Consider the following 11,673-nt stretch of genomic DNA (forward strand, 5'->3'; position numbering starts at 1 on the left):
TTTTACGATTCACCTGACTCACAAAAAAGGCTTTAGGACGAATGAATATTGAAATACGTCATTGTATAACATCGGTTTATATCTCGTGACTGGAAAGAAATTGTCGTGGAAGAAAATCTTATAGATAGACAACACTATGTGAACGACTGGACGTTTCGAATAGTTCTTTAGTCATTTTTAACATGAGAAAAGTTACCTAGTTTAATGTATACCATAGTAATACAACTTTTAACCATTTAATTTTACATTTTTATTGTATTTAAATTACGAACGGCTCAACTAATATTAAACATAATTTTAATACATTTGTGATTTTTTTGTTAAGAAATTTGTAAACCAAAAACGATGCAACAAAATTATCTTAAGCAATATTGTGAACTTAAAACCTTTACCTAAAACGAAAATTGATTTTTTTTCTTAGGATTTATTGTACACCTGTGAAATGACCACATGCAAACCTATTATGCCAAAAAATGACTCTATCGCCTGTATATAGACTTGGAATCAATTCGAATCTTCTTTTGATCTCCAACCTATAATCTCCCCACACAATTTCCCTCGCAATAGTTTGGAAATGAAAATTGCCGCCCAGAGCCTCTTTGAGCCGCGCAACCGACATTTACTTTACACAGGGGAAATATGACAGGTGCGTAATTTAACGTCGCGTCCCTAACCACGCTTTGATGCCACCGTCACTTCGGGCGACCTTTGCTTGTAAAGGTTCCTAAACATCCAACAGTAAACACGCAAGGTGTTGTGTAAACCCGTGAGCACAAATTGCGCCATTTCCATTAACTATGTAGGTCATAGTAAGAATATCGAAGACGACCACGTTCGTTCAAAATGCAACCTACTTCCGTATGGGCATTGATATTCTTACTTATTTACAGAAGACAAATTGGGATGATGTTAAAGATAACAAATTTCATTCAACTGTTCTCTCATTACTCATAGCTTTGTGTTTAGAATACCCTTAGCACTTATATATTATTTTCATTTGAACGTGATTTTATCACATAAATTCTAAAAAAACCTAATACTGGTAAAATTGTCCCTTTTTCTGTTTATGCCCTTTTCTGTTATATTTTATTGTTTACAGACTTTCCAATTTCACAAATTAAAGAAACACTAGAAAAAACTAATTAAAAGTTCGTCGGGGTTTTCATACAGCCAAGCTCATCTATTGTTTCATATTCATACGAACCTTAATATAAGCTCCCTCTCTCCAAGGGGGGAAAGTGGTGGACGCCTCGTCGCGGTCTGTTTCGTAATAATACAAGTTGAAAGTCTCTTTGCAAGTCGCAACGTTGGGGACATCCTCGCAAGATCTGCAACCAAATATTGCATTTGTTAATGGAAACCGTATGTTATTAAGAATAAATAAAAAGTTAAAGAACGATAAACCAAAACCAATTTAAAAATGCTACCAAATTTTTTTCAAATATTTGAGCAGAAAAATTGTCTTTTAAAGTTCATTATACTTTTTCGGAAAAACAATTATTTTAAAAAATATAAAACTACGAAGTGAATAAAGTAATCTGTTAATTTAATTATGCTTAAATTTGTATAAAAATATATTAAAAAAGCTGTGAACGTGATTTTAAATTGCCAATAAAATACAAGATATTACGTTCATTCGCTTAATTAACAGTAATACTGCAGTTAGTCCTGTGTTTATTTCCGCATACCTGATCGTGAACTCGAACTCCACAAAGACCCTCATGGCCCCATCGATGGGTATGAACGGGGTCCGTGCCCAGTTGTCTTGGTGCGCTTGCTTGATCTGGCAAACTACCAACATCCGACGGTCGCTCTTGTCAGGATGGGGACTGCTAATCTCTTGCCACTGTGAGGAAATATAAAGGTCAACGTTGTGATTGAGAGATAATTAAGGATAAAAGGTTTAGCTTTACATTTTGATAATGTTTGTTTAAGGACATATAATTTAACAGGTAAAAAAGCAAAAACAATTTTTTTTTACCTCGGGTTAAAAGCTTGTGCTATAAACATTCAATGAAAAAAACAAAAAAACATTCAATGAAATATGATACATTGAAAGTTTTTGCCATTAGGTTTGGCCACTAACATTTTAGGGTAACTAAATACTTCGGATGAAAAGTTATTTAAAAAAATCTATTTTTTTCGTTTTATGTGTGAACTAATCTTACCTGTAAGATAAGATACAGTATTGTAAAATCATTATTTACCCTTGTAAACTAGAAGTAATATTAAGATTTTTTAGTATTTTTAAGCAGGGATACTGACAAGCGACCAACGGACGGCGAGTCAGAGGTTTGTTCCTTTTCATAAAATTTGTTGAAAAGCACAATGTCAAGCAAAGCCAACAACGCCAATAGGTTTAAACAGAGGAAACCTCAAATTCAATCAACATTATTCGAGAAATCACAACGAGGCCCCCCAAATCCCGGTTGCCACGGAAACCAACCGCGCGATCGAATTGTGACGTCACACAGCGCATTGTCCCCCGAAATCGAGCGATATTCCAGGGGGTTTGGTTATCTCTGATGCGATCTGTGTTTTCTTTTGTCGTCTCGTCGCGATTAGAGCTTTCCTGCTTGTAACAACACAAGCTTACCAGGCCAGTTTACATTTGCTCGCTTTTAGAGATTCAGGCTCAATTTTACACATAGAAATTTCCCACATAGAAAAAGTGCTAATTGCTTTTTTAAATTTTGTTTTTTCAATGTTACGATGTAAAAGGACCTTTTTTGAAAACCGATTTTAAAGGTTGTTGACGCTTGGACAATTTTCTTTATACAGAATTGTGTCATTTATCCAACTTTCACTCAGTTTCAAAAGTTGTGTTAAAGTCCCATTCCCCACTGCGTTGTTAAAACTTGCCAAAATTTGAGCTGTTTGGACAAAAACTTCTTTTCAACCCTTTTAGTGTCACTTTTTAACAGGAGCTGCACAAAAAAATGGGTAAGCCCAAATTTGATCGAAATACCTTAAAATCATGGCAAAAAGATTTTTCAACCCTCCAATGCAAACAGGACTTTAATCGCAAACGAGTGCCAATTACACAACGGAAGTTTGCGTTGGAAGAGAGAAAGCGACGACCAACTCCACGTGTGCTTTGATCGGGCAGCTTTCTATAAGCGCGCTCGCGTCCTGTCGGCCCACAAATGACCCCTCATTAGAAGGTGCAAGTCACGCCCTCAGGCCGATGCTGTAACCATCTCTCTAGGGTCTGATCGTCGCTCGTTTTAACATTTTTTTCGCATTAAATTTGTTAAGATTCGTCTACAGGAAATATTTTTATATTGTTTATCACAACATTTCTTTATTTCAGCTCGCTGTTTCGAAGGGCAGCGTAAATTTGCGGCTAAAACTTTCTTAACACTAACTATATTCAGGGTTTTCGTTTTGTTTCATTTATTTTAAATTTCCCGAAGTAAACGGAATTTAAAACCTAAAATCTCGATTTAATACCGTGTTTTGCCGGACAGAGATTGCTAATGATATACAAAAAAATGTTTTTTACATAAGTAAAACAATTAAGCATATGAGTTTTAGACGTAGAATGAATATCAAAGCCACCAGTAGGCTGAATTATTTTCTGATGTTTGAAATGAACAAAGAGTTATTCAAAACGTTCAAAATGTTATCTATTCTATATGGGCTTTGATATTCTTACTACGTTTAAAAGCAATAGCTTTGACAAGCTTTAAAAAGCTGGAATCCTTGGGCGTTGCTTTCACTTGTTTCAGCAAGTTCGTAAAGTGACCGCGACTTATTCTGCGGTAACTTGTCGAAGCGGTGCGATTCAATTACGGTTGCGTTTCATCGGGATACTCGCAATTACGCGGCTTCGGTGGAGAGAAGGGCCTGGTTTGCAAATTGTGAGATTGTTGGCCCTGTAATGGGGCGGATGTGAACGATTTGCTCGCCTGTGATTAACACGTGTTGATCACATATGAATGTCCTGTTAATTATTTTGTTCCCTGGCATGAAAAGATCCCACAGCAGATAGCAAGCAAAGCTTGCGGTTTTGCGCAAGATTGTTATGTTTTTTTGTTTAATCCAACAAAATGCAAAAACAATCTCAATCTTGGTCTTCGCATTACACCCTGTTGTAGTTTTTTTACGAATATCTTCTCTTGTACTTTCGAAAGCTTACGTTGGATTTTGAGATTTATTTTTAATTTTTTCCATAAAGTTTGAATCTTGATTGTATACTCTTGTTTAATTAATCATTGATAATTTTATAGTTGAATGTTGTTTGTTACAATCATTGCTTCACTTTAAAATTCATGTGTTACTCAAGACTCAAGACTCCAGTATGATTTTCAAACCAAAATTGCCCGAAAAGCACCCAATGTGTTGTATGCGTTACAAGTGATAGTAATAAGGTGTAATGATCGGTGTGGAACGGAGCTCAAACTTCGCCTTTCTGCCTTTCCTGGGAACCTTCGCTGAACTATTTAAATTGCAGGCTACGCTTCCCGGCCAGAAAGCCAGGACTCTAACCTTCAACAAGAACCTCAAGTTTTAGGGCTTTTCTCCCAATGTAATGAGCTAAACCGACTCGAAGATGGAAAAAATCGCTCTTTTAAGCGCTTGTGTGGTTTTTCTATAGGCCGGTATACAAGGTTTATTATGTTTTTACGTTATCTAGGTTGCCTACTGTAAACGTTGTAGAAATAGTCGGGCTTTTTAACCTATGTCGATATTTTGTAACTTCAAGTTTCAAGGCTTTTCTCTCAAAGTAATGCGCTATACTGACTCGAAGAACAAATAACACCTTTTTTGTCCTTTACCAAATCGAGTTTAAAATCACCAGAATCGGTTTTTCCCACATTTTTTGTTATGTTTGTAAACCCCAATGTAGTTCTGTAAACGATGGGAACAGTGGGCTTTTTCCAATTTCTTTCCATTTTCAATCTTCGAAATAATTTTAGACCCCTTCAATTAGCACCCAGCAAATTTTCAGCCATTTTATGTCTGATTTTAGCAATCCTTAAACCGCTAAAGTGGCAACTATAATCTCCAGGCGGATCCAAGTGCTTACCAAGTCCGTTAAAAGCTTTATCTCTCTCGCCGATTTGTAATCCGTGCGCGATTACAATCAACACTAGAACAACTGCTCTAATGAAGAACGCCCCAAGTGTATCACGAAGCACTAAATAAACAGGATGAACGGCGCCCGTCAATGCACTTTCGCCAAGCAGCAGCTAATAGCACGCCTAGCTGAAAATCTCGGCACGGACGGCGGCAATTTTAATGAATTAACAGCAGTTTTACACGCTGCCGACCCGGATTATCTGCCCTAGATAGCGCTAGTCTATTATCGCATGAATAATGCATTAGCAGAGCTCATTTTTTGCCACGGCTTGTATATGGTGATTCCACGTTGTGATGTGGAATGATGCTTACCTTGGAACCCTGTGACATCGTCCACCCTACGTCTGACGTAGCTGTCCGCGTGTCCATTAAAATCGCTGAAAAATAAAAGAGCTGGGTGTTAATTGGGCTAAAACTTGTGTAGATCTGTGAAACCTAAAGGTACTGCAATATTGAATTGAAATACAGTCCTACTATATGAATTTAAACGGTGCCAATCACATATGTATTTGCATTATAAGATTATATCAAATTTAGCATTTTCCGAAAAATCATGTTTCACAACTCAAGTCTTTTAGATTAAACATAGCTTGTGAAAAGAATAACATTTGTAAATGCGTTGTTTTAGCTTGTGTTATACAAGCAGGTGTAACCACAGGTAATAGTGTTACAACATTGTTATTCATTAACGAAATCGCACCGACCCATTGTAAAACCGAAGTCTGATCATATAAAAGTCACGAGCCTTAATATTGACATTACGTCTGACACCACTGTTTGGTCTGAAGGCACAAAGTACCACACACAAAGTTATTATGGCTTTTATGAATAAAAGCCAATCTTAAGGCGTTGTTCAACCCCGTTCTATGCTTTAGGTGGCCTTTAAGACCAATGTATTTCTACTTCGCCTTATAGCATCATCAGTTTCTTAATTCGAATGAAACTTTGTCTGAGGGAGATTCCTTACTTCCATAAGTGTTAAGCTTACTGCCAGTTAAAAGTGTATTTAAGGTCAATTTAAACGTGCAAACCAAGTTGTTTTAAACCCTGATGTAATGTAAATTACACAACAATTATTTCCACGAGGAATTTAATCAAAATTCTAACTAGGAAAGCGTTTGTTTTAACTCAAACATTCCCCATACAACCATTTTCCGGGCTGTTTTGCAAGTAAAGAAACTGCTTTGTTAGAAATACAGCCATTGTCTATTGTTACAAAAATTGCCCTTTTTTTGAGATAATTGAAAGGCGCGTTCAATGAGCCCTGTGAAATTTATAGTTAGTTAAATACGGGTTCCTCTAAATGTCATAAGCACGCTATGCCAGGTGCTGCCTTATTTTAAATTCCCCTTGAATGTGAGATATACGTCAGGATTGGAGCCTTTTGTGTACAACCAGCTGCCAAAACCAACACAATTTCACATAATGGCTCCAGTGCTGCTGAACGACTTGAAATAACATTGGCAGTAAGATTCCGGAAATATTTCAAGAATTGGTTTATTCTACGTGACTATTTTGGATCTAAACTTCATTTTTTAAGTTTAATTTATTTGCGATGTTTAAGGATTGTGTATAGAAAATTTAAAAGCACTAAAATAAATGTCGTACTTTTGTGTGTGTTTCTCTAATGCTTTTTGGTGAAAGTGGTGATCAATTAGGTTGGGTGTACATGACACCAAGCCAGTCATGTTCTGTTTAAACTGGCACACGTGTTCTTGTTTTGATTAGCATTACTTGTGTGAGCTTTGCTGGAAACCACTCCGCACCAAGTAGAGACTCAAGACAGCTTTACGAACATAATCTGCAGACGCAGTGTAAGTTATTGCTTGCTATCACAGTGAATCAACATTACACCCTTGACTGGATAAGCGTTTGGTTTTATCAAAGCTCCTGGTATTGCAAAAAATGTAGTTTTACACAAACAAAAATTTGATAAATGTTTAGGTTTTTTACAGCTCCTGCTTAAACACAAAAACAAACAAAAGTTGTTTTTTTACATAAAAATAAACCAAGACTATTAAAATTATTAGATTGATTGTCCGTTAACTATCAATTTGTGTGGCTGTGGACTGGTTTAAAATAGCCTTTGTTACATTTTTATTAAGTTCGAAAACGACAAATAAACGTACAACAATATTTGTTATTTAAGAAAAAACAAAAACAGTTCTGGTGTGAAACAAACAGTGTGAGAATCTAGCACGGAAACAGTTTGAGAACAAAACTAGTTCCTTTTGAAGTGGCAAAAGCAAATAGCAGCAGGTTTGTAGAACCCAGTATACCCGCTGTGGAAAGGACTGGCTTCCATTAGGATATTTGTGTGCTTGTCCACTTTATAGACAAGGCTTATGGGGGCACAAATATTTGCAGGCGCGGTACGGAGTGACGCAGTATAGGCCAGTCTTTGTTTAGGCGCTTCTCAAGTAAATAAGCACCACTAACCAGACTGATGGGCGCGAATTACGAAGCGGTTTTAGCCAGACTGGATGGCATCAGCGAAATTGCACAGGGCCGTCGTAAAATCCGTGGACTGTGTGAATTTTTAACCCGTACACAGCGGTATTGTTGAGATGGACATTTGGTGATTGTAAGCGAATGTTATTTTGAAACGAAAAAGAAACTTTACAATGAAGGAAAAAATGGAGGCTTTTTATGTAAATATTCAGGAATCCAAAGGCAATAATATTCAGATGGACATTTGGTTCTGAAAGTTTTACCGACATATATATACGTTGAACATAAGGGGAAACATGATTGATATTAAGCTGTTTTGATACGTACACGTACAAACAGTAATCCGATGGTTAATCAAAATACTAAAAAATGACAAAAAGGGTATCCCCTTGTATTTTCCCTCAGTTGTTTTTCAAACCTGTGCGCTCAGAGTTTTTAATATCACGCGATTATTCATATTGAGCTTAATGAAACCGCATCACCGGTATAAAGTAGGCACTATACTGGTGGCTATGAGCACCCTTGGAAGGGCTTAGAGAATTTCATTTCGTGTTCCGACAAAGCAATACTAAGGGTTCTTAGGTCTGCTCTTAACATCAAGTATTGCGACAGCGTCTGCTGTTGTGATTCAAAAAATGATAGGACTGCCACCGAATGTACGAGATGAGTTTGGGATTTTTTATTCTTACAAAAACAGCCTAAAACTGACAGATTTATGGTATTTTTTTTTAATTTTACTGTGAAGATACCCCTTTTTAGCGGAGTTGAGAATAAAACAACTTTTTCAAGTCCAAAACCACAAATGAGTCACAATAAAGAAAACTGTCTTTAAAATAATTAAAATCTGAATCTTTGATAAAGTTACAATTTGTTAAATCAAGTTAAGGTAAAAATCCCCCAATTTTCTTTGACAGACTTTACAGTTGCGCAGCCTGTACAGTAACTGTACGTTCAAGGTCCCATTCGAGCCAGTGTTAAAATCCTTGTTTAAAAGCTGCGCATCCCAAAGGATTCCCGTGTGTTTTGATTCGAATCGAAAACATCGCGGATTCCTTGTTATCACAACTGATCAATGGCGACCAACCCGAACCTCAAATCGACGTCGACGCGCGCGTTCTTGCGCAACTTGCAGCAACAAATCGATATCTCGCGGATTATTTTCATTGATCACACAGAAGGAGACGTCAGCGCCTCACGCCAATGATAAATATTTTATACAAGATACTTTGTGTTTTTTGCTGTTCTATTTGGCCTGGAAACTAAAAAAACTTCACCTTACGACTTTAAAGTTTTGAATAAAATCCGACGATTTTTTTGTCAACTTAAACTTTGAGGAAGATGCGTTTTAACATTTGCCCTGTGAAATGAGAAAGCGATTTCGCTTTAAAACCCAAAGTTTTAAATTAATTTGACGATTCAGAGCAATATTTTACTGAAGTTTACCTTTAATTGTACGTGTATGATTTTCGACGTTCCAAAATGAACGCTGTGTTTAAAAATTAAAAAAAATATTCCAAAACCATTATAAATAGTTTCCCCGTAATGGAACGAATTTCACTTTTCTTTCCAACAAAGCCTTCAAAGTTTATGGGCGGATATCTTCTATCTTTCCATTGTTCCGAAACAATGCGGCATCGCGATGCGCGGATCGTAAGGTTACGTGGATGGAAGAACAACACACTACATCCAGTCGCGACGTGCAATTAAAAATTACCCGACGGCGCTCACACCAGCAATAATAATAGCCCAAGGCAATGGCTTTCACGAAAGTAGCTGTCTATACTGGCCAGCTATGAAAGCTAACATTAGACAGACAAAACTTTTTTGACCAATTTAAACCAGTTTTTACCCGTTTTGAAACCTTTTTAACCTCTCAATAGTCCACACAACCCTTTAAAAGCAGCTTTCATCATTCTACTTTCATTGGTACAAAAGTTATAAAAAAACAACTTGATAGGGCTTTTATATATTATAGGTCCATATTTTGAACATTTTAGTTCCATTTTGCCATATTATCTCTTAGTTAGTTTATGCTGCTATTCATAAAGCAGCTTTCACTTTTTTACGCTCATTGATACGAAAGGTTGTACGGAAAGTTTGTAAGTAAGCAGACTGCTACGATGCAGACACAAGGATCAGTTGCTTTCTGCGGCTTTCGAGACGATTCGTTTCCGCCAAGGACAGCCACAAACACACCAACAAGTCCCGGGACTTTACACAGGGGACTTTGACTCAAACAACATCTAAGGACAACCCTGCCTATACTTCAAACGACCACTTTTACACTATTTTCTCTACCAGTGTAAAAAATAAGGAAGGAAAACGTAAACGCCCCGTTTAAAATCTGTCTGTGTTTTTTATAGATTTAACAATCAGTCTTGCGACTGGGAAATTTACCTTGGCTCAATTTATAGCGAGTTATGTAAGAATTTGAAATAACAACACGTTAACAGTTTTACAAAAGTGTGCAAAAATTTTACATTAAATTCTAGAACAATTAGTCTCTCTGTATTTAAATTACCCAAGGCGCAAATGAAGTTACATTAAATTTAACTGAAAATTGGGCCACCCATAATTTGCACCGATGTTTAAGATTTGCTAGGATTTGTTACTTAGTTGGCACGCGAAGACGCTTGTGTAGCAGCGAGAGTTCATTGATACACATCCAAGCGCGACCAGTCGGTGCCATTCAAGCTCAAAAGACCAAAACACGGACTGTCTTTTCAGCCTCTTTTATGTGCTTTTTCCAACACTTGGAAAGCATAATGCCCCAAATAATGAAACCGACTCCATATTTCCACCCAATTTTAGCATCACTTATGATAGAATACAGCCGTTTTGTTTTTGAAGGGGACACATATTTTAGACAAGTAATGACAAATGCAAAATCTTGGTTAAAAGTGTGCCTGGCCCTTTATAAAGTGGCCACATAGAGCGTCCTATTCATGCTCAAAAGTCCAGGACGCTAATTGTCTTTGTGTATCACGGCTTCGTTGGATCCAGTATTAGGTTACCGAATCAATGACTGCCTAGATTTCCTTAACACTGATTTAAAATTTATAAGTAAGCGTGAGAAAAAGTGGATAACATCTAGCGATTTTATATATGCGCGTCTTTTTACGTATAATTATTACGTCGTCTGTACAAAGACCGATTGAAAGGACGAACGTTACAGAATAGATTTGGTTAAACTTGAAAAATATGTGTATTTTGCGAGGCGAGTTTGTTGTTTTTGTCAAAAACAAGTAATTCTTATGACAGATATACTAGAAAAATCTGCAAAAGGCATTAATTACATTGACTGTTTTATTTAAATCCATTTTTTTGATGAAATCACCCCAAAGTGAACTAGAGTGGGCGAACGACTCCCCATCACCCCCACAATAAACGATCAGGGGGTACAAAGCTACTTTACGTCACTCATCCAAAGGATGACGTCATCGCAAAATCGATGTTCGCTCGGAGACAAATATTGCGTTGGCGCCCTTCAAGTGCTTCGGTCAATAAAGCTGATTCAAAACGATCCGGGATCTCTCACAGATGCGTCAATCCTGCATGTTCGGCTAAATTCACACTTTATACGTATCATTTAATATTGGTTGCTTTTTTCTAATAATATGACTGATTGTACGGTTTTTCAGTTTTGTAAAATGTAAGTAGTTTCAATAACAATAGTTTTCGAATATGTATTGTTACTTGGTTTTAAAACCTGCTGTCGTTTAGTGACATTAGTTTTAGAAAACTAATATCGCATAATACTCTCATGATATACGGATTAACAACTTCCAAATATATTGGGTAAAGCAATTGATTTACATCATTAAGTTAATACATGAAACACAAGCACTGTTTTTTTTCTGGGAAATTCTGATAACTTTGCTATAGACTAACACTTACAGCATAATGCGAATAAACGGCAATTTTATAGATTAAACAACTTCGGATTTAACTATTATCGCTTGTGATCAACAAGGATAAACACTTATATTTTCAATTCAAATCTTACCTTCATTGGCAGACGCTGTCCAACTGTAAAAACTTGAAATGCATATAAGGCAGCATACTGTTCGTATCCATATCCGCACCATTTTGTGGCCAACTACACTTGGGAAGTCGTTTGCAGTCTAAATATTCCCG

General features: G+C 36.7%; 1 protein-coding gene across 1 annotated transcript in view; it reads right to left on the reverse strand.

Annotated features, from left to right (window-relative positions):
* Nucleotides 1-11,673, reverse strand: part of LOC146146531 (ephrin type-A receptor 4-B-like) — a 40,128-nt gene extending 28,455 nt beyond the window's left edge. Inside the window, exons 1-4 of the mRNA XM_083387643.1 lie at nucleotides 11,543-11,673; nucleotides 5,398-5,462; nucleotides 1,689-1,846; nucleotides 1,205-1,328 (exon numbers count right to left, since the gene is read on the reverse strand). Of these exons, the coding sequence (XP_083243769.1) occupies nucleotides 1,205-1,328; nucleotides 1,689-1,846; nucleotides 5,398-5,462; nucleotides 11,543-11,624 (429 nt within the window). The 5' untranslated portion in view covers nucleotides 11,625-11,673. The remainder of the gene's footprint in view (nucleotides 1-1,204; nucleotides 1,329-1,688; nucleotides 1,847-5,397; nucleotides 5,463-11,542) is intronic.

This window comes from Ascidiella aspersa, chromosome 4 (assembly GCF_963924565.1).
Source record: "Ascidiella aspersa chromosome 4, kaAscAspe10.2, whole genome shotgun sequence".
Lineage (NCBI taxonomy): Eukaryota > Metazoa > Chordata > Ascidiacea > Phlebobranchia > Ascidiidae > Ascidiella > Ascidiella aspersa.